Below are 24,569 nucleotides of genomic sequence, written 5' to 3'. Positions count from 1 at the left end.
ATTAATTAATTATTAATTTTGTATTTGCAAAAAAGCCAATATGGGACATCCAATGTTAGTTAAAAAAAATAATGATTTCTTTAATACTCTATGCTACTAAAATACTATTTTTTTTCATATTTATTTTTGTAAAATAATGATTTTTTTCTAGAATACCACTTTTTTCTTACTATTTTAATTTTATTCTTAAAATATGCGGCACATCATAGCAATTATATTAAAAAAATATATATATAAAATGTCTTTTTTGTTTGTTTAGCCACACAATGGTTCCCACATACTTTCACCTTTTGTGGCCCTCACGAGATCATTAACTATATTTTTTTAAGATTTCCAAAGTCAACTAATTAATAGATAATTTCCCATAAGGATGTCCCACAATATTGTTTTTTTAAATTTATTTTTTTATTTAAAAATATATTATTTTTTTATTATTAAATAATGATTTCTTTAATACTCTAACCTACTGAAATTATTTTTTTTCATAATATTACAGATTTATTCTTGTAAAATTCTGACTTTTTTTTTTTTTTTTATCAAAAATACCACTTTTTTCTTTACCCCAGAAAATTGCTTCTGAGCCCCAAATTGCAGCATTTGGACTTTGTTTGGAACGTCTCCACTGCGTACCACGTGACAGACCCCCAGGTAGATTCCATTAAGGTGGCTGCTGTAACCTGACACCCACAGAGATGCTTGCCATCGCCCCTGGTTACCGTGGCGATCTAGCTTGGAGACTTGTTCTATCAGCTCTTGACACAGCAGGACCCCCCTCCGCCCCCACGGGAACCATGATGGATGTAAAAGGTCTGTTTCTCCCTGTGTCATCCTGCCATCGTCACCGCCTCTGCAACCCCCCCCCCCCACTTCATTACCCCTTTTCTCCTTTGAACCATCTCTAAGGGACCAAATCACAAAGCATATGCAGGGAGGAGATACAAACATCTTCATGTGTGTGATCAGACGGAGAGGTGAGAAGGAGGATGTGAAATAGTTGAATTCGAGGAGGCGGGGTGAGCACAAAAGCAAAGGAGGTGCGGAAACAGGAAACGGGAAGATAGGGTGCAAAGATGGAGACATAACACCCCCACAAACACGTCCCCCACGTCATGAAACTCTGTCGCTGTCCAAGGTCATATCCTCCACCCTTTTAATCCCTGATTCTTCTTCTCCGCCTGTTCATCATCCCTCGCTTTTCTGTCTCTCCGCACACGCATGAATACACACATCCTTGAAGACCCCCCGTACCACCCCCCCCCGTTCTCTCTCTCTCTAAGCCGGGAGGAAGCAAAAGTGCTTTTCTGCCTCATCAGCCTGCTAAGCCCGATGGTGGAGAAAGCACAGCTAAAGGCTCCTCAACGACGCATGCTAACAGCTAATGCACACTTGGCAAAGCGCGAAAAGCCACTGGGCTCCGACTGAAGGCTAACGGGCAATCACGCTAAACAGCGAGAACGTCAGCGGGTGGTGAGCGCCGATGCTAATAGCTGTTTAGCCCAGATGTCAACACAGCTAAATGCTGATGCTTCGTTATCTACATTTTCTAACTTTGACGTCCGTCTGAGTTGAATTCTACGATATGATGGTGGTTAGCTAGCGGTTAGCACAAGGGGTCGGCAACCTTTACTATAAAAAGAGCCATCCTAGCGCCGCTAAAGCTAGGTTTAAAACAACAACAACAAATAGAAATACATATGTAACGGATGCCAACTTGTTGAGTTAGCATGGTTATCATCTTGGTTTCTTTTAGCTAGCTAGCTAACGTCAGCGGGTGGTGAGCGCCGATGCTAATAGCTGTTTAGCCCAGATGTCAACACAGCTAAATGCTGATGCTTTGTTATCTACATTCGCTAACTTTGACGTCCGTCTGAGTTGAATTCTACGATATGTTGGTGGTTAGCTAGTGGTTAGCACAGGGGTCGGCAACCTTTACTATAAAAAGAGCCATTGCTTATTAAAGAAAAACAGCCTAGCGCCGCTAAAGCTAGGTTTAAAACAACAACAACAAATATAAATGCATATGTAACGGATGCCAACTTGTTGAGTTAGCATGGTTAGCATCTTGGTTTCTTTTAGCTAGCTAGCTAACGTCAGCGGGTGGTGAGCGCCGATGCTAATAGCTGTTTAGCCCAGATGTCAACACAGCTAAATGCTGATGCTTCGTTATCTACATTTTCTAACTTTGACATCCGTCTGAGTTGAATTCTACGATATGTTGGTGGTTAGCTAGTGGTTAGCACAAGGGGTCGGCAACCTTTACTATAAAAAGAGCCATTGCTTATTAAAGAAAAACAGCCTAGCGCCGCTAAAGCTAGGTTTAAAACAACAACAACAAATAGAAATGCATATGTAACGGATGCCAACTTGTTGAGTTAGCATGGTTAGCATCTTGGTTTCTTTTAGCTAGCTAGCTAACATCAGCGGGTGGTGAGCGCCGATGCTAATAGCTGTTTAGCCCAGATGTCAACACAGCTAAATGCTGATGCTTCGTTATCTACATTTTCTAACTTTGACGTCCGTCTGAGTTGAATTCTACGATATGATGGTGGTTAGCTAGTGGCTAGCACAAGGGGTCGGCAACCTTTACTATAAAAAGAGCCATCCTAGCGCCGCTAAAGCTAGGTTTAAAACAACAACAACAAATAGAAATACATATGTAACGGATGCCAACTTGTTGAGTTAGCATGGTTAGCATCTTGGTTTCTTTTAGCTAGCTAGCTAACGTCAGCGGGTGGTGAGCGCCGATGCTAATAGCTGTTTAGCCCAGATGTCAACACAGCTAAATGCTGATGCTTTGTTATCTACATTCGCTAACTTTGACGTCTGTCTGAGTTGAATTCTACAATATGATGGTGGTTAGCTAGTGGTTAGCACAAGGGGTCGGCAACCTTTACTATAAAAAGAGCCATCCTAGCGCCGCTAAAGCTAGGTTTAAAACAACAACAACAAATAGAAATACATATGTAACGGATGCCAACTTGTTGAGTTAGCATGGTTATCATCTTGGTTTCTTTTAGCTAGCTAGCTAACGTCAGCGGGTGGTGAGCGCCGATGCTAATAGCTGTTTAGCCCAGATGTCAACACAGCTAAATGCTGATGCTTCGTTATCTACATTTTCTAACTTTGACGTCCGTCTGAGTTGAATTCTACGATATGATGGTGGTTAGCTAGTGGCTAGCACAAGGGGTCGGCAACCTTTACTATAAAAAGAGCCATCCTAGCGCCGCTAAAGCTAGGTTTAAAACAACAACAACAAATAGAAATACATATGTAACGGATGCCAACTTGTTGAGTTAGCATGGTTATCATCTTGGTTTCTTTTAGCTAGCTAGCTAACGTCAGCGGGTGGTGAGCGGCGATGCTAATAGCTGTTTAGCCCAGATGTCAACACAGCTAAATGCTGATGCTTCGTTATCTACATTTTCTAACTTTGACGTCCATCTGAGTTGAATTCTACGATATGCTGGTGGTTAGCTAGTGGTTAGCACAGGGGTCGGCAACCTTTACTATAAAAAGAGCCATTGCTTATTAAAGAAAAACAGCCTAGCGCTGCTAAAGCTAGGTTTAAAACAACAACAACAAATAGAAATACATATGTAACGGATGCCAACTTGTCGAGTTAGCATGGTTATCATCTTGATTTCTTTTAGCTAGCTAGCTAACGTCAGCGGGTGGTGAGCGGCGATGCTAATAGCTGTTTAGCCCAGATGTCAACACAGCTAAATGCTGATGCTTTGTTATCTACATTCGCTAACTTTGACGTCCGTCTGAGTTGAATTCTACGATATGCTGGTGGTTAGCTAGTGGTTAGCACAGGAGTCGGCAACCTTTACTATAAAAAGAGCCATTGCTTATTAAAGAAAAACAGCCTAGCGCCGCTAAAGCTAGGTTTAAAACAACAACAACAAATAGAAATACATATGTAACGGATGCCAACTTGTTGAGTTAGCATGGTTATCATCTTGGTTTCTTTTAGCTAGTTAGCTAACGTCAGCGGGTGGTGAGCGCCGATGCTAATAGCTGTTTAGCCCAGATGTCAACACAGCTAAATGCATGCTTCGTTATCTACATTTCCTGACTTTGACGTCCGTCTGAGTTGAATTCTACGATATGTTGGTGGTTAGCTAGTGGTTAGCACAAGGGGTCGGCAACCTTTACTATAAAAAGAGCCATTGCTTATTAAAGAAAAACAGCCTAGCGCTGCTAAAGCTAGGTTTAAAACAACAACAACAAATAGAAATACATATGTAACGGACGCTAACTTGTTGAGTTAGCATGGTTATCATCTTGATTTCTTTTAGCTAGCTAGCTAACGTCAGCGGGTGGTGAGCGCCGATGCTAATAGCTGTTTAGCCCAGATGTCAACACAGCTAAATGCTGATGCTTCGTTATCTACATTCGCTAACTTTGACGTCCGTCTGAGTTGAATTCTACGATATGCTGGTGGTTAGCTAGTGGTTAGCACAGGGGTCGGCAACCTTTACTATAAAAAGAGCCATTGCTTATTAAAGAAAAACAGCCTAAAGACGTGCATATTCAAGAATAGCAAAGGGAGCCACAACATAAAAGCTGAAGAGCCACATGCAGCTCTGGAGCCGCAGGTTGCTGACCCCTAGGTTAGCATGTAGGCAAGGAGTCAGTCAGGAGATCGGGAAGACAGGATACAGTGATGCCTCATTTTTCACGGTTAAATGGCCGTGATAAGTGAATTTCCACAAAGTAGGATTCCTTATTTATAAAAGCAATATTTTTTTATATTTTTAATTTATTTTTTATTTTTTCATATTTTTCATAGAAAACCTGTTTACGACCTTCTAAACACGCTTTTTTAACATTATTAGAGCCCTCTAGTCACCTTTAAATTTATATTACCTGATAGAGTCAACATAAGTGAAAATAAGAGACTCATGTGTTAGCGTTGGGAGATTCCCTTGTTTTTTTTTAACTTCCTGTTTGGTACAGTACTTCCTGTGGAGGCCAGTGACTCATCGATGTAATTACTGCCACCTAGTGACCACAGTAGAATACATACCAGTCTTCTGAATGCCTTACATTTGTATTTTAGTTCATTGAGACATTTTTAAGCCACACTCAAAAATGATAGTGTTGATTTTTTTATTTTTTGGTTTAAAAAAAAAATAATTTTAAGCCCGTCACAAACACCTTGAACTGTTTTATGAATGACAACATTAAGAATAACACGCTTTCTTCTTAAAATGGCTTATTCTTAACCTCTGCTTCAACTTTAAAATGACCGATCCAGACACTCAAGCTCAACGAAACTTCAAACATTAGCACCAAAAGGCGTCGAAAGGAAGGATCATTCATAGAACCTTTGACGACTTGTCTAGGTGATAAAAAAAAAAAAAACCTGAGACCTCCATTTTATTTTAAGATCCTTCCAGCTCAAAGAAGACTACTGCGATGAGTGGACTTGAACTCTGAAAGACCCGAGTGTTCTTCCCAAGCAATGGCAGACTGTACAAGGTTGAGTTGAGTTCAAATGAAATATTAAACCCAAACGTCATGGGAAGGAGATTCTCGCTGGTTAAAAACAGACTAGGAATATTCCCATACGATGGACCTGAATGTCGACTCACCTGAGCGGTTGTTTGGCGACGTCCTGATGGGGGAGACGGAAGGGGTTCGCGAGGACGAGTAAGGTCTCTGTCGGTCTCTCTCTATTGTTGACGCGGAACCCACAAAGTGATACTGGGAGTAGCCGTCCTGAATTAAAAGCACACGTAAGGTTAGCATCATGATGAGTAATATTGCAATAATAGCAGTAATATAGGACAGTAATATAGGACAGTAATATAGGACAGTAATATAGGACATCCGCCATCAAATAGTATGCAAATATTGGTTAAAAAAACTACGTGTTTCATCACAATTTAAAGGAAACCCCAGTCATTCATCCATCCATCAATCAATCTATTCACCCATTCAGCCATCAATCTATCCATCCATTCATCCACCCAAGCCATCCACCCATTCATCCATCCAGCCACCCAAGCCATCCACCCATCCATTCAATCATCCACCCAACCTCCCAACCCATCTATCCATCCATCCATCCATCCATCCACCTACTCATCCATCCACCCACCACCCACCCATCCATCCATCCATCCAGCCACCCAAGCCATCCATCCAGCCACCCACCCACCCACCCATCCATCCATCCACCTACTCATCCATCCACCCACTTGCCCACTCATCTATCCATCCAGCCACCCAAGCCATCCACCCATCCATTCATTCATCAACCCATCCATCCACCCACTCATCCATCCATCCATCCATCCATCCATCCAAGCCATCCACCCATCCATCCACCCATCCATCCATCCATCCATCCAGCCACCCAAGACATCCACCCATCCATTCATTCATCCACCTACTAATCCATCCATCCACCCACTCATCCATCCACCCATCCATCCACCCACCCACTCATCCATCCACCCACTCATCTAGCCACCCAAGCCATCCACCCAAGCCATCCACCCACCCATTCATCCACCCATCCATCCATCCATCCATCCATCCATCCATCCATCCATCCATCGAGCCACCCAAGACATCCACCCATCCATTCATTCATCCACCTATTAATCCATCCATCCACCCACTCATCCATCCACCCATCCATCCATCCATCCATCCATCCACCCACCCACCCACCCACTCATCCATCCACCCACTCATCTAGCCACCCAAGCCATCCACCCATCCATCCATCCATCCATCCATCCATTCATCCATCCACCAACCCATCCGGTTTTGTTTATGACCACTTCCACACTGAATGGGAGAATAACTTATTTTCATGCAGCGTGATTTTACTCTTACATCATGTCTCAATAATGTAACATTACCAATACCTAGGGCTGCACGGTGGTTGAGTGTTTAGTGTGCAGGCCACACAGCTAAAAGACCCGAGTTCAATTCTCGTGGGTTGTTCTGTCATACGTGGGTACTCCGGTTTCCCCTCCCACATTCCAAAAACATGCTAGTTTAATTAGCAACTCCAAATTGTCCATAGGTATGAATGTGAGTGTGAATGGTTGTTTGTCTATATGTGCCCTGTGATTGGCTGGCCACCAGTCCAGGGTGTACCCCGCCTCTTGTATGAAGACAGCTGGGATAGGCTCCAGCACGCCCCCCACGCAATCCAAAAATGAATAAATGCCAATACCTCGTGATCGGAATACTACATTAAACTGGTCTTTCAATATTTTGGGGGCGCCAGTGAGGTGCAGCAGCTTGAGAAGCATAAAGAAAAACATCTTTTTCAAACCTGCTTTAACAGGAAATGAATAATTAGTTTTATCATCTTTGAGGGGACGTTTTGAAAACCCACAGCGTTATGATGACGCATGATTACCGTGAAGGAGCCAACGGCAGATAAGAAAGCAGCCACACAACACGAGTCAATTTGTTTCAGGAATGACAGCTTCATTCCAACAATTGTCCTTTTTCATTTATCCGTGCCTTTTGCTTCCAAACAGTCCTTGTAAGAATGCCAGCATTTGACATAATACACATCCATCACTTCTTTCATTATCAAAATATCCTCAACGCCTACAACACAACTGGCCACCACGAATGAAGACATTTGAATTAAGTATATTACTTTAGTGGCAGGGACATTTTAACACAACAAGTTGGCCTGCATAATTACTGCACAGCCTTTGTGTGTGTGTGTGTGTGTGTGTGTCTGTGTGTGTGTGTTGGTTTAACGCTGATTGGAGCCCTTTTTTTTTCCATCAAATGGATTATGACAGTCCGCAACAATCACAGAGCCGGAACCCAATTCAATTTAGCATGAAGATAATTGGCTACCTCTGAATGCAAAACACAAGTAGATGATAAAAAATATAAAAGGGAGCCATTAGTGTGTTGCCGTTTGGTGGAGGGAGGGGGTTTTTTGGGGGGTGGGGCTTGGGAGTGACTGATTTAAGCGGAGTAGCCAGAGTTAGATTGAAAAGATGAGACAGAAATGGAAGAGAATGAGAGGGCAAATGACAGGAAGTAATGAGAATGTGGAAAGGGGAGGGGTCGGCGGGACGGTAACGAGAGAGGAGATACAAAACGATGGCGACTGATTTAGGCTTTGACTGATTTAATTTAATTTAATTTTTAAAACATATTTTTGAAACAGAATGGAACTGTAGGTTAGGTTAAATAAAAGGCAAATAAAGTAAAACTAAAAAGTGTTTTTATTTTCAAAAAGTACATATAATGCCATTCTGTTTGGATGTACCCCGCCTCTCGCCCGAAGACAGCTGGGATAGGCTCCAGCACCCCCGTGACCCATGTGAGGAAAAAGCGGTAGAAAATGAATGAATGAATGATTTAATTTTTAAAACATATTTTTGAAACAGCATTATATGTACTTTTTGAAAATAAAAACACTTTTTAGTTTTACTTTATTTGCCTTTTATTTAACCTAACCTGACCCTCGTGAGGATAAGCGGTAGAAAATGAATGAATGAATAAATGAATGTTTAGGTAATATTACACAATATATACATGATTTCTAAACCACAGTATCAGTAAAAATGATCTAACACAATTGTAGGTTAAATAAAAGCCAAATAAAGTAAAGTAACAAAAATATTCGAAAATACCAAATAATGGATCCCATTTGACTGATTTAATTTTTAAAACATATTTTTGAAACAGAATGGCATTATATGTACTTTTTGAAAAATAAAAACACTTTTTTAGTTTTACTTTATTTTTTTTTACTGGGATAGGCTCCAGCACCTCCCGTGACCCTCGTGAGGATAAGCGGTAGAAAATGAATGAATGAATAAATGAATGTTTAGGTAATATTACACAATATATACATGATTTCTAAACCACAGTGTCAGTAAAAATGATCTAACACAATTGTAGGTTAAATAAAAGCCAAATAAAGTAAAGTAACAAAAATATTCGAAAATGTTTATTTTTGAAAAGTACATATAATTACATTGTTTTTTGTTTCTTTTTCAGTTGCTGCCATGAATTGGAGTGTCAGGCAAAACGATGGCGAAAGAAGTCGGCTACGTCCTAGCTTGACTCCTCTTCCTCGCCACGCCAATAAAGACGAATAGAATAGGCCGAAAAGGTAGATCCATTCCAGCCATCGATGAATCTATCCCTCATTTCCTGTGCCTCCATTTATCCATCGGGATACACTTCCTCCATGCCAGGACGTCTCATTAGAAGCTATGTAACCTCGTGATGGTACACGCCGCTTACGCCGCCGCAATTTGGACACTGTCAAAGTGTCATGTTGCTCAAATGAAGACAGTCGGCGAATATTGAATAATGAATGTATTGGGTTGGTGAGCGATGGTGGCAATCTGCTGCCTGGGGATGCGGATCGTTCATGGGGTCATCGAAGGGGCCGCAGGAAGGGGGGGGGGTGTCAGGCATGGCACATATTAGCAACATAGCTAAAGTGATTTAATTCACAAGATTGATTATTGAGCGGAATATGTACGGGATGCGTTCACTGACTGGTTTACAAAGTGAGAAGCAGAAGACTACCATGTATCCCGCTGGGCAATCGATATTTTACCTGGGGGCTGCACGGCGGTCGAGTGGTTCGCGCGTAAACCTCACAGCTGGGAGACCCCGAGTTCAATCCCACATTTCAAAAACATGCTAGGTTAATTATTTAGCGACTACAAATTGTCCATAGGTATGAATGTGAGTGTGATTGGTTGGCCACCAGTCGTCACCCGAAGACAGCTGGGATAGGCTCCAGCACCCCCGTGACCCTCGTGAGGATAAGCGGTAGAAAATTAATTAATTAATATTAATTAATAAATTAATTAATATTTTACCTGGCACATTCCATGCTAGACCCAAATATAAGACGTCATTTTTCCCCATATGTAAATTTCTCCGTATACATATTTATGTTAGATTTTGTTATTCATGTTTAGGTAATCCATCCATCCATCCACCCACCCATCCATACACCCATCCATCCATCCATCGCGGTTTTGTTTATGACCACTTCCACACTGAATGGGAGATAACTTCTTTTCATGCAGTGTGATGGTACTCTTATATCATATCTCAATAATGGAATATTGGCAATACCTCAGGCTGCATGGGGGGTAAGTGGTTAGAGTGCAGGCCACACAGCTAAGAGACACAAGTTCGATTCTCGTGGGTTGTTCTCTCATGCGTGGGTACTCCTGTTTCCTCCCACATTTCAAAAACATGCTAGGTTAATTAATTAGCGACTCCAAATTGTCCATAGGTATGATTGTGAGTGTGAATGGTTGTTTGTCTATATGTGCCCTGTGATTGGCTGAGAATAAGCAGTAGAAAATGAATGAACAAATAAATTAATGTTTAGGTAATATTACACAATATATACATGATTTCTAATGACAATAATGGATCCCATTTGACTGATTTAATTTTTAAAACATATTTTTGAAACAGAATGGCATTATATGTACTTTTTGAAAATAAAAACACTTTTTTTGTTTTACTTTATTTAACCTAACCTACAAATAATGGCTAATAATCTCTCCTTTGGTGATAATCCACAACTGTGACACATTTTGGCACACTGAATGTGTGTCACATCGCTGCGATAATGTATACAAGAGAACATTAACACTCTTGCGCGCACCTTTTTGCACACGGTGACCTGTCATATCACACCAACACACCCCCGTACGCTCAATTATACAAGCTTTGACCATATTGTAAATATGCACACAGAGCATCTCCCTGACCCTGAACTCCATCTGTCAAATGTACTTTTGTGTATATTTTGGAGTATATTTCTGTGCATGCGTGTGGCGGCAAGATAGAGAGAGCATGTCTGATTTAGCGCCTCAGCTACATCTTTTATCGAGAAAGCGAAGCGAGCTGGAAAATGCGGTGTGAAATTCTGCGTTTAGTTCAGTACGCGTGTGGGATCGTTGTAATCGTTGAAAAATGTTGTAACCTTGTTTTTTGCTGACTGAACAATCCGGGACAGTTGTTGGATACATGGATGGTTGACCGGTGGCTTTTCCTCCGAGGAGGCGCGGCAAAAACACGGAATGAGGACACATGCAGTCAGAGAATCCAAACAAACTTGGGTTAAAAAAAAAAAAAGATGGTTTGAAAGCACTCTGGAGACTTGAATACATGATTCATCTTAAAAAGGCACGCGGCGGTGTTGCTGGAAACACATTTTGGCATTGGTTTATTAATGAGTCCTGCACCACTGATCTTTCAAGTCATCTCAGACGCTATTTTCACGCTGTACGTGTTTATTTACGGGCCCTCAAACAACTGACATCCACTGCTCCCGCGGCACCGCTATTTGGAAGTAATTAACTGTTCTTAGTCCTGCTGCCGCTTGACAAACATACACAAAACATACACTTACGTCCTACGGGGGCGGGGTAGGGGGGTGGCGGCGGGTGGATGCTTTGCAAAGCAAACACCCGTGATGAGAAGAGAAACTTCAACGTTGACTCATTAACGACCCTGAACTTTTTTATTCCCCCCCCCCCAAAAAAAAAAAAAACACACCTCGAATTCACCACTAAGCTTCTCTTTCTGCAATTGAACAGCACCGTTTTCCAGTGGTTCTCCATTTCTCGTCTAAATTGTATGCTAATCCATGTCTGGATTGGAAGCTAACGGGATTGTTGGCTGCACCAAACATCCATGGACTAATATGTGCATGCAAAGGGATGAATGCGGTGCTTCTGGACTCGGATGATAAAGCCCCCCGAGAGTTGATTTTGGAACAGAAAGTCTGCGTTTGTGGTTACCAAGTAGCATGAGTACAATGTCGAACGTGAACAGTCAGGTGTTACTTAAATATTCTCCGAAAAGTAGTATCGGAGACGACAAAATACGCTAAGATCGACCATTTCCAAGCATAAAAATGGCTTAGAAGTCATTATATGTAGTATTTTTCACTGGTTGCTAGGTGTCAGTTATGTTACACTTAGACAACAACCAGGTAGCCAATAGCTAGCAAGCAGAAGTACTGGACAGAAACTCTCCAAATATCTTATTATCCCTTGTTATGTCTAGTATCTTACATAATTTGAGTGCAAAAGTGACTATAGGGGTGTTATTGCATGTCTAGAAGGCTCTAATTAATTGTAAACAAGTTTGGTCTTCTCCAATTACGATAATACAGTGGAAACTTTATCATTAATGATGGTCATGGTCGAGCCAATGAGACGACGGTTCACCTGGCTGGCTCGCCACAAGCCTGTTTTGCCAATAAGCCGCTATAAACAAGGGATTGGTGTCTTTATCATGAATGATGGTCATGGTCGAGACAATATTCTGCCGCTACTGTGAGCCGTAAGTAGCGCTCACAAAATTGCATAACGACAGGTTCACCTGGCTGGCTTGCCAAAAGCCTGAAACAGCATAATAGGTCCCCTTGAAGGCAGTTTCTATGCCCCTTGGGAGTGGTCACAAAGGGTTGTTTTGGTGGTGGTGGCTATAACTGGTGAATACAAAATTGCATAATGACAAGTTCACCTGGCTGGCTCGCCACAAGCCTGTTTTGCCAATAAGCCGTTATAAACAAGGGATTGATGTCTTTATCATGAATGATGGTCATGGTCGAACCGATGAGACTAGCGCGCCCAATATTCTGCAACCACTGTGAGCCGTAAGTAGCGCTCAAGCGAGTCTCATGTTTAGATGATTTGCAGTCGCTGTGTCGTGATAAGAACACTTTCCCGGAATGCGCTAGTTAACATTATGGAACTTTTTCCACACGTCTCAGTTAAGAGTCTACAACTTTTTAGCACGCTGACTGGCAAGCAACCTTGGAAGCAGATAATCACATAACATTCATCACCGACAAATAAATGGGAAACGACTCTCATTAGCTCTAATCAGGATGCAAGGATGTTATGTGTATTTTTCATTTGCCACAGTTGGAGAAAATCTGCTTTAACCGGCATGTGTGGTGATTCAGTCACACTCAGTCATCCTCTGTGTGTGATGGGCAAATAAGATCCTGTTTTAACAGGAAACAATTTTCCTGGTAGCCGACAACATTAGTGCCATTCAGTCTCAACAGGCATAAAGATGTCAGCTTTGTGTGCGTGTTCAAAAGAGTCCAAATATAATAGGCTGCAAATACAAATAACACAACGCTATTATTTTACTCTCTCTCGCTCATACTGGTGTCAAACAAAGAAGACACTCATCTTTAGTGTGGCCCTGGTTATACCTAACACATCACGCCTGGGTGGAAATTCAAGTCATCCTGGTCATGGCCGGTAAAAGGTTGAATGGAGGCAAGTATAAGGACATTCGTTTAAAGGGGAGCTATTATGCTAATTTTTCGGCTTTTTGTATTAATTAAGTTGTGGACTACTATAGAGCAGCTACACATGACAACTAGCACAGAAAGCTTTCTAGAGCTTCCAGAATCTGAACCTATTCCAGCTGATTTGTTTTAATTTAACCAAGTGTTTTTAAGCATATCAAACTTCTTTCAGGGCTCACTTAAAAAGGTTCAAATCCCATTATCTGAAACTTTAACGAGTGGGTGTGTCCCATGGTAGTGGTCACAAAGGGTTTTTGTGGTGGCCGGAACTGATGAATACAAAAGTGCATAATGACAGGTTCACCTGGCTGGCTCGCCACAAGCCTGTCTTGTCAATAAACCGTTATAAACAAGGGATTGGTGCCGTTATCATTAATGTTCATGGTCGAGCCAATGAGATGACGGTTCACCTGGCTGGCTCGCCACAAGCCTGTCTTGTCAATACGGTTCACCTGGCTGGCTCGCCACAAGCCTGTCTTGTCAATACGGTTCACCTGGCTGGCTCGCCACAAGCCTGTCTTGTCAATACGGTTCACCTGGCTGGCTCACCACAAGCCTGTCTTGTCAATAAGCCGTTATAAACAAGGGATTGGTGCCTGTATCATTAATGATGGTCATGGCCGATCCAATGAGACGACGGTTCACCTGGCTGGCTCGCCACAAGCCTGTCTTGTCAATAAACCGTTATAAACAAGGGATTGGTGCCTGTATCATTAATGATGGTCATGGTCGAGCCAATGAGACGACGGTTCACCTGGCTGGCTCGCCACAAGCCTGTGGCCTCGATTCAACCTGATACAAACTCACTCTCTTTTTTCTTATCGGCTGACAGACACCCAGCTGGAACAATCAGATTAAATCACGACCCTCTTGCATAATAATAGGTGTTTCACCTGACTGGCTCGCCACCAGCCTGCCTAGTCTCCAGCCAGTTGCCTTGTTTCACCCTTAAACGGACACAGACACACGCTGGCATTTTTATACTCACTCTCTTTTCTTATCGGCCGAATAGACAGCCAGCAGGAACAATCAGATTAAATCACGACCCTCTTCCATAATAATAGATTGTTCACCACCTGGTTCACCACCACCTGTTGCCTCGATTCAACCGTATACGGACACGCAGCCACAGCAGGAATAATCACAATAAATCACTATTGAATAAAACATACCGTAAATATAGCACTCTGGTGGTACAATCTTACCTTCTTGTAGAGGGAACGCAGGTCTCTGTACTGCCACATACTGCTGAGAACCTGAGAGGCCGCCTTCACCACCTTGGCCGAGTGTCTGTGAGAAGCGATAGCGAAGGCGTTACATCTCCGGCTCACCATTCCTTCTGTTAACAAATGTTACTCCGACTTCCTGGGTAAGATATGCCGAGGTCAATGTGTTTTTATGCATTGAAGATGAGCTTCCATCGGAGTTAAGAAGTCCCCACTTTTCCTTCCCTGTGACTGAAATGGTGCTTCAGCCTCAGAAAAAGGAAAAAAAACGGTTATTGTGGTCAAATAGTTCGAGACTCAACCATGATAAGGGAATTTCTGCAAAGTCAGATTCCTTATTTATACTTTTTTCATTGTTTTAAACGTTATTAGAGCTCTTTAGACATGAAATAACACCCCTACAAGAAAAATAAACAATGCTTACTTTGCCTGATTGGAGGCAAGCGACAAGTAAAACAGATATACATGCATATGGCAATATATAGAAACCGGCAAAATGATCAAGTTAATTTTTATTTATTGTGATTAAATAATTAATTACATTTTAATCTTACATCACTCGGCGGCACTTTTTTCACTGCAAGTGCAAGATTTATGTATATAACGATACAATGTGTTTTATCTGGAATTGAACCTGCTTTCCGAGTCTGTCAACAATATATTTATTGCGAGAGGCGTTAAAATAGGATAAGGAGCATTCCTCTTTGGTGCAGCTATCTTGAGAAGGAACCATTAGCAGCTGACGACACTCGCTCAAGAGACATTTGCACTTTCCTCCAGCCGGCACCTCATCCTTTTCTGTAATGACGCCTTACAGCAAAGTTCCATGAATAGACTCTCTCTCTCTCTCGCTCGCTTTCATTCTCCTTAACAATAACTCAATGTCTGACCTCTGGTTGATGTCACCTTTGGCAACACCCTGGCTTCCTGGTTGCCATAGCAGCACAAAAGAACCATTTCTGACACATCTTCCTTCTTGATGCCGTTTATGGATGAACGGTTAAAGGGAATCACGATAGTTTATGAATGATAATGTGTGGGTGGTATTTCCTCTTCGTTTAATCAAAGGGTACCTCACATAAACATATATATTCATAAATAAACATATTTTAACACTGTTTAAATATACTGGCGGTAAAAGAGCATCTTGATGTGGAGTTTGTATGTTTTCTCCGCTTCCGCGTTCCAAAAACATGCATATCGGCAACTATAACCAGTTCATGGTGGACCAAGCTCTAGCCCAAAATCAGCTGGGATAGGCTCCAGCATAGCCACACGACACGGTTCAAGCAAGGGCAGTGGTGAAAGCTGATTGGTCCAGGACTCCAGTCTCTTACACAATTTTGAGTGTATAAAAGGAAATAAAGGGTGCTTTTTTTGCAGCTGCACTGTAATAAGACCCGCTTACTTGTAGGCATACAGGGACTGCAGATAAGCCCGGACGTCTGTATTGGGTATTTTTGTCAGGAATGAAACACCATGAAAGAAGCGGTTCAAGCAAGGGCAGTGGCGAAAGCTGATTGGTCCAGGACTCCAGCCTCAGGACTCCAGCCTCAGGACTCCAGCCTCGAGTGTATAAAAGGCCGGGCAGGGAAAGGAAGGGTGCTTTTTCGCAGCTGTGCTGTAATCAGACCCGCTTACTTGTAGGCATACAGCGACTGCAGATAAGCCCGGACGTCTGTATTGGGTATTTTTGTCAGGAATGAAAGCGGTTCAGGCAAGGGCAGTGGCGAAAGCTGATTGGTCCAGGACTCCAGTCTCTTACACAAATTTGAGTGTATAAAAGGCCGGGCAGGGAAAGGAAGGGTGTTTTTTGCAGCTGCGCTGTAATAAGACATGCTTACTTGTAGGTATACAGGGACTGCAAGCAAGGGCAGTGGCGAAGGCTGATTGGTCCAGGACTCCAGCCTCGAGTGTATAAAAGGCCGGGCAGGGAAAGGAAGGGTGCTTTTTTGCAGCTGTGCTGTAATCAGACCCGCTTACTTGTAGGCATACAGGGACTGCAGATAAGCCCGGACGTCTGTATTGGGTATTTTTGTCAGGAATGAAACACCATGAAAGAAGCGGTTCAAGCAAGGGCAGTGGCGAAAGCTGATTGGTCCAGGACTCCAGTCTCTTACACAATTTTGAGTGTATAAAAGGCCGGGCAGGGAAAGGAAAGGTGCTTTTTTTTTGCAGCTGCGCTGTAATAAGACCCGCCAACTTGTAAGCATACAGGGACTGCAAGCAAGGGCAGTGGTGAAGGCTGATTGGTCCAGGACTCCAGCCTCGAGTGTATAAAAGGCCGGGCAGGGTAAGGAAAGGTGCTTTTTGCAGCTGTGCTGTAATAAGACCCGCTTACTTGTAGGCATACAGGGACTGCAGATAATCCCGGATGTCTGTATTAGGTATTGTTGTCAGAAATAAACAATCTGGTTCTCATTCTATAATTTGGTTCTTTAAGATTCCCTTATTCTCTGGTCGAAACCCACTTCGAGTCCTCAGGGGGAGGATTTCTACAACATTTCTCCAACTTTGCAACAACAATTTCTATAAACGGCATAGAAAATGGATGGAAGCTGGTAAAAATATGTCGGATGTTTCTGGCATTGCTGAAGAGTTGCCTGAGCAGAAAACAAATGTATCAAATCACTTGTGTGACGCCCCCCCCACCCGGCCCCCAGCCACCAAATGGCTAATCAAGTGTAATCACGCCGCCTTTTATCCTCTCGAACCAGACAATATGCTCCCATCGGTCTCAAGGGTTTCCAAAACCACCAAAGTGACCTTGATACTGACACGCATTAGTATTGATGGGGAGTGTTTAAAGCCATTTTCAGGACTCACTTGTCTCCTTTACTGCGGGCGATGCCGATCAGTTTCTCGATGCCGCCGGCGTCGCGGAGAGCTTTAGCGTTCTCCATGTTTTTGGTGATGACTTCATGTAGCGCGCAGCAGATAGCGGTGACCGTGTCGTCAGACATGGCCTTGCTGGAGGAGCCTGTAGTAGCAGAGGTGGCACTGCTGGTGGCGTTGTTGTTGCTGCTGCTGCTGCTACCCGGTAAACGATGGATCAGGTCTCTCATGGCGTATTTACCTGCAATCATGAAGATGTATTTTTAGTTATGTATTTTTTTATTTTTAAACTGAAAAAAACTCAGAAGTCACCATGCCATATTATTTATTATTATTATTATTATGTTAATGCTAATATCTGTATTAATATAAATATTAATATTGTTGTTATGACTATTAATACTAATATTGCTAATAATATATTGTCACCATGCCATATTATTATTATTATTATTATTATTGTTATTATTATTATTAATAATATTTAGGATAAAATCTAATTTAAAAAGTGTATGTAAATAATTAATAAATTAATAATAATAATACATTAATTAATAATTTATTATTTGTTTTATTATATTAAGATTGATAATAACAATAATAATGTATTAATTATTTACAAAATAATAATATTAACAATAATGATAATAAAATAAAGATGTTACATTATTAATATTATTCATAAATAATAGTCACATTTAAAAAAAGTTATGTAAATAATTAATAATTTACTGTTGTTATAATATTAATAATATAATAACATATTTATTTCATTATTACTGTTAATATAACATATAATATATGTATAATATACGTAAATACGTATAATATAACATATTCTTTATTTTATTATGAATATCTGTTAATATCTGTTAAATTACTGTTATATTAATATATATATATTAATAATATAATAACGTATTCTTTATTTTATTATTAATATTATAACAGGAGTAATTTATTAATTATTTACATAAAAAAATTTGAAATGTGATTAATAAGTTGAATCCAAATATTATAAATATTATTTTATTTGCCATATTTTCCAGACTAACATGCATTTACCGGTTTTTCTGATCATTTTTTTTTTTGAGTGTCATGGCGGCGCTCCAAACAACATTAAATTCCCAAGACAAGATGACAAAAACATGGGGCAATGTTTACACCAAGAAGGAGACAAACGAAAGTTTTAAAATCCTAAATAAGTCAATTTTTAAAAAGCATATAGATACAATAAAAACTCATTTGTTTCATAAACATTAGAATGAAGACACTTTTAATACGCGATATGCGTATGAAACATTCGAATTATGAATTACAATGGTCATTTTGCATTAGAGGCTCATCTGTGGAGTCACTTCCTTTTCTTTTTGCTGCTGTTTGATTCCCCCCCGTCCTTCCTCTGCTGCGTTTGAGGCCCTCAATCTGCGCCTTGTGATAAATATTAATACGGCAACATTTATCGACTGCTCCATCTTATCAATAACATCGTCGCTTGTGGATCACAGAGAATGCATTTAACACACCAGAAAACTTTTACCAAATCCCCCCCCCCCTAAAAAAAAATAACACACTTTATGATTTGCAATATTTCAAGTGAGACTTAAATCAGAAAGTGCTGTGAAGGAAATTTGGCAAGTTAACAGATCCTTTGAGTGTCTCGGTAATAAAGCAAAACGTCTTGCACAGCGAGTGAGTGCTTGGATAACTCCATAAAGCTTTGGCTTTGGAGGGCACGCTGTAAATCCTCTCACACAGCCGCATTAATGCCCGTGCTTAGAATGCAATAAAAGGGTCGTCTTGTGATATTTCAGTGAAAAGGCCGACGTATTAAAAAAAAAAAAAAAATTGACATTCAAAGGATGAGCTGTTGGAGTAATTAAACAGTTGCAGAAGATGCTGTCAGATTGTGTGTGTGTGTGTGTGTGGGGGGGGGGTGGAACAATGTGCAGCAAATGTGAGTAATAACACTGACATGTTGACCTAAAGACCAGCACAACACACACACACACACACACACAAAAAAATATCGAATAAAAAAAAAAAAATGTAATACGATAGTCTCGAACGACTGACCCTTTAGTCGGGATTAGGAAAGTTATACCGCAGATTTGAAGGCGCATCATATTTTCTTGTTGCAACTAAGCAACCAGAAAGTTTTTGACAAGAGTGTAAAAATAGTGCAAAAAAAATGAATTACTTCTACATCATAATAGAGTGCACTACTTGGCTATAACCAGTGGAGGCGCTGTTGATTTAGTCTCAACTATACCAAGCCACGTATACATGGACCCAAATATTCTGATTTCATTCGGTTTAAAAAGTGAAAAGAAAAGTGCCATTCCGAATGAATATATAATGGGATGGAATCTTCTTAGTTTTTCTTTTTCTGTTATTTATTAATACAGTACAGTAATCCCTCACTCCTATATGTTTTTATGTGGTTAATTATTATTATGAAATATGAGCCATCTTTGCAGACATACAGTATTTGGGTGAATTTTGTTTACCGTTTACTATAGTCTAGTGCAGGGGTGGGCAAACTTTTTGACTCGCGGGGGGGGGGGGGGGGGGGGCAGACTATATATTTTACACGTAACAGTCCACCTGGTATTATTGTATCTGTAAAATTGTCATGCAATCTGCTATTATTATTTTTTATTTTATATTTATATTTAAATATTTTTAAAATAATAAAATATAAGAATTAAAATAAAATTAAAATAATAATTATTATATTATTATTATGTAAAATATGCAAATATAACAATAATATTATATATAATTAATATAATAATTAGCATTAATATAATAATTATAATAATCATAATAGTTCTAATAATAATTATAATAATCTAATAATAATAATAATAATTATTATTATTATTATTATTATGTGCTTGTGTCCCTTTTTTCAGGAGCACTTTGTAAACAACAGACCATGTCAAAAAACGAAATTGATAAAACCATCAAAAGGTTGGCTCAGGCCATGATGCCAGGTTGTATGTTGAGTTTAAATGAAATACTTTGGAAAGATTGGGCGGGCCGTATTCAAACACTTGGCGGGCCGGATGTGGCCCCCGGGCCGGAGTTTGCCCACCCCTGGTCTAGTGATTTCCAAAGTGTGGGCTGCGGCTCCCTGCGGCTCCGTGGTGGTACTGCGTGTGGGCCATGATGAAAAGTCATTAAAAATACGCAAATATTACTTTTTAAATTATTTTTGTTGCAGGATTAAAAACAAATACTTATAGGCCTAAGTAATAACCTATTGAGTGTTATTGACCTGTCACAATATTTTAGGAACCTTATACAGTTTATGATTGGAACATAGCTCTCTAATAATAATAATAATAATAATAGTAATAATAATAATAAGTTAAGTGCACTGGGAACGCAGCACTTCAAGTTTAGGAACCCCTGCTATAGTCAATGATAATGTGTTATGCAGCTATATAAAAGCTATAGCTTTCAATATACGACTTCAGTGTCAAGTCAAGTATTCCACTCCATTCCACACCTTAAGAGGTCCCCTCTTACACAAAATGGACTTTTTACTGATGTTCTAACAGCAATATGTGTCCCTGGAGAACTGTTTATGAGCAGAAAAATCCATCATCTGAGAAGAGGCGCTCCGACGCTGACCCACAAGTTTGCTTTGTATAAAAAAAAAACATTACAAAAAAGAAAAGGCTTCGCCGCACGTCTTAAAAAAAGTCACCTGTAAAAAAACAAACAAAAAAACATTTAAAAAAAAGAAAAGGCTTCGCCGCACGTTTTAAAATAAAGTCAACTGAGAAAAAAAGAATTCAAAAAATGAAAGGCTTCGCTGCACGTCTTAAAATAAAGTCACCTGGAAAAAAAAACATTAAAAAAAGAAAAGGCTTCGCCGCACGTCTTAAAAAAAGTCACCTGTAAAAAAACAAACAAAAAACATTTTTAAAAAAAGAAAAGGCTTCGCCGCACGTCTTAAAATAAAGTCAACTGAGAAAAAAAAGAATTCAAAAAATGAAAGGCTTCGCTGCACGTCTTAAAATAAAGTCACCTGGAAAAAAAACATTAAAAAAAGGAAAGGCTTCACCGCACGTCTTAAAATAAAATCAACTGGAAAAAAAAAAACATTAAAAAAAGGAAACTCTTTGCCGCACGTCTTAAAATAGTCACCTGGAAGAAAAAAATAAAATATTAATAAAAAGGAAAGGCTTCGCCGCATGTCTTAAAATAAAGTCACCTGAAAAAAAAACAGTAAAAAAAGTGTAGGCTTCGCCGCACGTCTTAAAATAAAGTAAAAAAAAAAATTAAAAAAGGAAAGGCTTCGCCGCATGTCTTAAAATGAAGTCACCTGGAAAAAAAACCTTTAAAAAAAGGGAAAGGCTTCGCCGCACGTCTTAAAATAATGTCAACTGAAAAAAAAACAGTAAAAAAAGGGAAGGCTTCGCCGCACGTCTTAAAATAAAGTAAAAAAAAATTTTTTAAAAGGAAAGGCTTCGCCACATGTCTTAAAATGAAGTCACCTGGAAAAAAAAACATTAAAAATAGGAAAGGCTTTGCCGCACGTCTTAAAATAAAGTCAACTGGAAAAAAAAAACATAAAAAAAAAGAAAGGCTTCGCTGCATGTCTTAAAATAAAGTAAAAAAAATTAAAAAAAGGAAAGGCTTTGCCGCCTGTCTTAAAATGAAGTCACCTGGAAAAAAAAACATTAAAAAAAGGAAAGGCTTCGCCGCACGTCTTAAAATAAAGTCACCTGGAAAAAAAACATAAAAAAAAAGAAAGGCTTCGCTGCATGTCTTAAAATAAAGTAAAAAAAAACCTTAAAAAAAAGGAAAGGCTTTGCCGCACATCTTAAAATAAAGTCACCTGGAAAAAAAAAAAAAAAACATTAAAAAACAGGAAAGGCTTCGCCGCACATCTTAAAATAAAGTCACCTGAAAAAAAAAAAACATGAAAAAAAGGAAAAGGCTTCGCCGCACGTCTTAAAATAAAGTCAGCTGGAAAAAAAACATAAAAAAAAGGATAGGCTTCGCCGCACATCTTAAAATAAAGTCACTGAATAAAGTACTTCAATGAGTCACAAAGGATTCAATGCGTTTCTGACACAAACACACTTCCAGCCCACAAGTGCCGGGGCACTTTGAATCACCGTTTGCCTCCAAACTATCCTCCAATGGGAGGAAGGGGGGGGGGGGGGGACTCAGGGCTGAAAGCAGGAAGTTGTGCTGTAAGTGTTCCATCCTCAAGTGGACACTTAAAATCCGCTCTGCCGGCATTGAAATCTCCCTGCAAAGCACTCCAATTCTAGAGAGCCTTAAAACTAATTATAAAAGCAAATAACTCCAAAGATATTTCTCCAAAGTGCCACTTGAAAAAGCCTCTGCTTTTTTTTTTTATGATGGGAGTTTGATAGAAATCCAGTGAAACGTTTCAAGTCAATTGATGCGATAGAATTTGGACATGGACACCAATATCCAAGGTAAACATCGGATTTGACATTATGAGTGATGCATTGTGATATTACTGCTTTTTCATTGGCTCCTTCACAAATTCTCACTGAAGGGCGCCAATATTTGAACATACGACGACTTCGGGGATAGCAATTTGACAAAGTTTAGCTTCTACGTGAGTGACCAATCATTTTATTCGATAAATGTCTTCCCTAGGGGACCTGAGTGAAGGACGGACAGAAAGTGACAGAGCCAGTATTTTAATTTGGAAGGATTTTCCAGAGGGATTATTGTGCCTTTAAACCTGCAATAAAAGCCTGTTGTTCTGGCTATCAAATCAGATCCTCTTGTGTCTTAAAAATGCTTAAATATGCATTTTTAAACCAATTTTATAGGCTGTATTCAACTACAAAATATTATAATTTATGAATTAATATTATTTTTAATATTATTTTTAATATTATTTTATATTATTAATATAAAATATTTGTCAAAAGTTCGAGTGGTTAGCGCACAGACCTCACAGCGAGGAGACCAGGGTTCGATTCCACCCTCTGCCATCTCTGTGTGGAGTTTGCATGTTCTCCCGTGCATGCGTGGGTTTTCGCCGGGTACTCCGGTTTCCTCCCACATTCCAAAAACATGCTAGGTTAATTAGCGACTCCAAATTGCCCATAGGTATGAATGTGAGTGTGAATGGTTGTTTGTCTATATGTGCCCTGTGATTGGCTGGCCACCAGTCCAGGGTGTACCCCGCCTCTTGCCCCGAAGACAGCTGGGATAGGCTCCAGCACCCCCGCGACCCTCGTGAGGATAAGCGGTAGAAAATGAATGAATGACTGAATGAATATTATGGCTGCAAGGCGGATGAGTGGTAACACACAGGCCTCACAGCTAGGAGACCCGATTTCGATTCCATTTTGTTCACATCCATCCATTTTTTATTCCACTTATCATCAACTAGGGTGTTCAAATGGCCGGCCATTGGGTGGCCACCAGTCCAGGGTGTACCCCGCCTCTCGCCTGAAAACAACTGGGATAGGTTCCAGCATCTCATTTATTGTCACAGTACTATGAGCATGCATACAGCATGCTTGGGAATATCAAAAATGTGCTTACTAATCGCAAACATAAACATAAAAACGATAATTATGAACCTGTTACTTGTAATATGGCGCCTCCTATTGTGAACGCGACATACCGCTGCATGTAGTCTCAATTAGATGACTTGTAATTTGGTTCACACCCGGAGGTGCTATCATAAATAATCCATAGGCTTTTTTTTTTTTGTTTTCTTTGCGATCAACAAATGCTGATAACTGCTTAATAACCATCTTTTATTCTCAGCCAGCGGAACGCCGCCACCAATCAAGCCGCCTCATCTCAGGCAGCACCCCCCCCCCTCCCCCCCACAGACAATTACCTCCAATTTTATTTCAATAACACTCTCCTTTTTCCTTCAGTAAACAATCAAATCACTCCATTGTTGAGGGGTAATTGGATCTTTTTAAATCAAATCAGCCATTATGGCCCTGATGATGCACGCCCTTCTCGGATGTAGCAGCGCAAGGGAATGCAGCCGAGGAATATGTTAGCACCTGTGTCTCCCAGGTGATGAAGGCTATATTGGCGGGGTCGTGTAATACACGTTTATTAGACTGTGCAGGAAGCGGCGTGCCGTTCCTCCTTGGAGGACGTGTCCAGGGCAAAGCAAACATTTCACAGAAGGAGAAAGTCGGTTTAAG

General features: G+C 40.3%; 1 protein-coding gene across 5 annotated transcripts in view; it reads right to left on the bottom strand.

Moving 5' to 3' along the window:
• Positions 1 to 24,569, bottom strand: part of ctnnd2a (catenin (cadherin-associated protein), delta 2a) — a 259,425-nt gene that overhangs the window by 8,142 nt on the left and 226,714 nt on the right. For all 5 annotated transcript variants that reach the window (XM_058060561.2, XM_058060564.2, XM_058060562.2 and 2 more), the window contains exons 20-22: positions 17,377 to 17,626; positions 14,530 to 14,614; positions 5,601 to 5,727 (exon numbers count right to left, since the gene is read on the bottom strand). In XM_058060561.2, the coding sequence (XP_057916544.2) occupies positions 5,601 to 5,727; positions 14,530 to 14,614; positions 17,377 to 17,626 (462 nt within the window). The remainder of the gene's footprint in view (positions 1 to 5,600; positions 5,728 to 14,529; positions 14,615 to 17,376; positions 17,627 to 24,569) is intronic.

The sequence above is a fragment of the Doryrhamphus excisus genome, linkage group LG5 (genome assembly GCF_037039965.1).
Source record: "Doryrhamphus excisus strain RoL-2023G ecotype Guam linkage group LG5, RoL_Dexc_Guam_v1.1, whole genome shotgun sequence".
NCBI classification, from domain to species: domain Eukaryota; kingdom Metazoa; phylum Chordata; class Actinopteri; order Syngnathiformes; family Syngnathidae; genus Doryrhamphus; species Doryrhamphus excisus.
The sequence above is the reverse complement of the archived record's forward strand: the minus strand, read 5'-3'. Positions and strand labels throughout refer to the sequence as shown.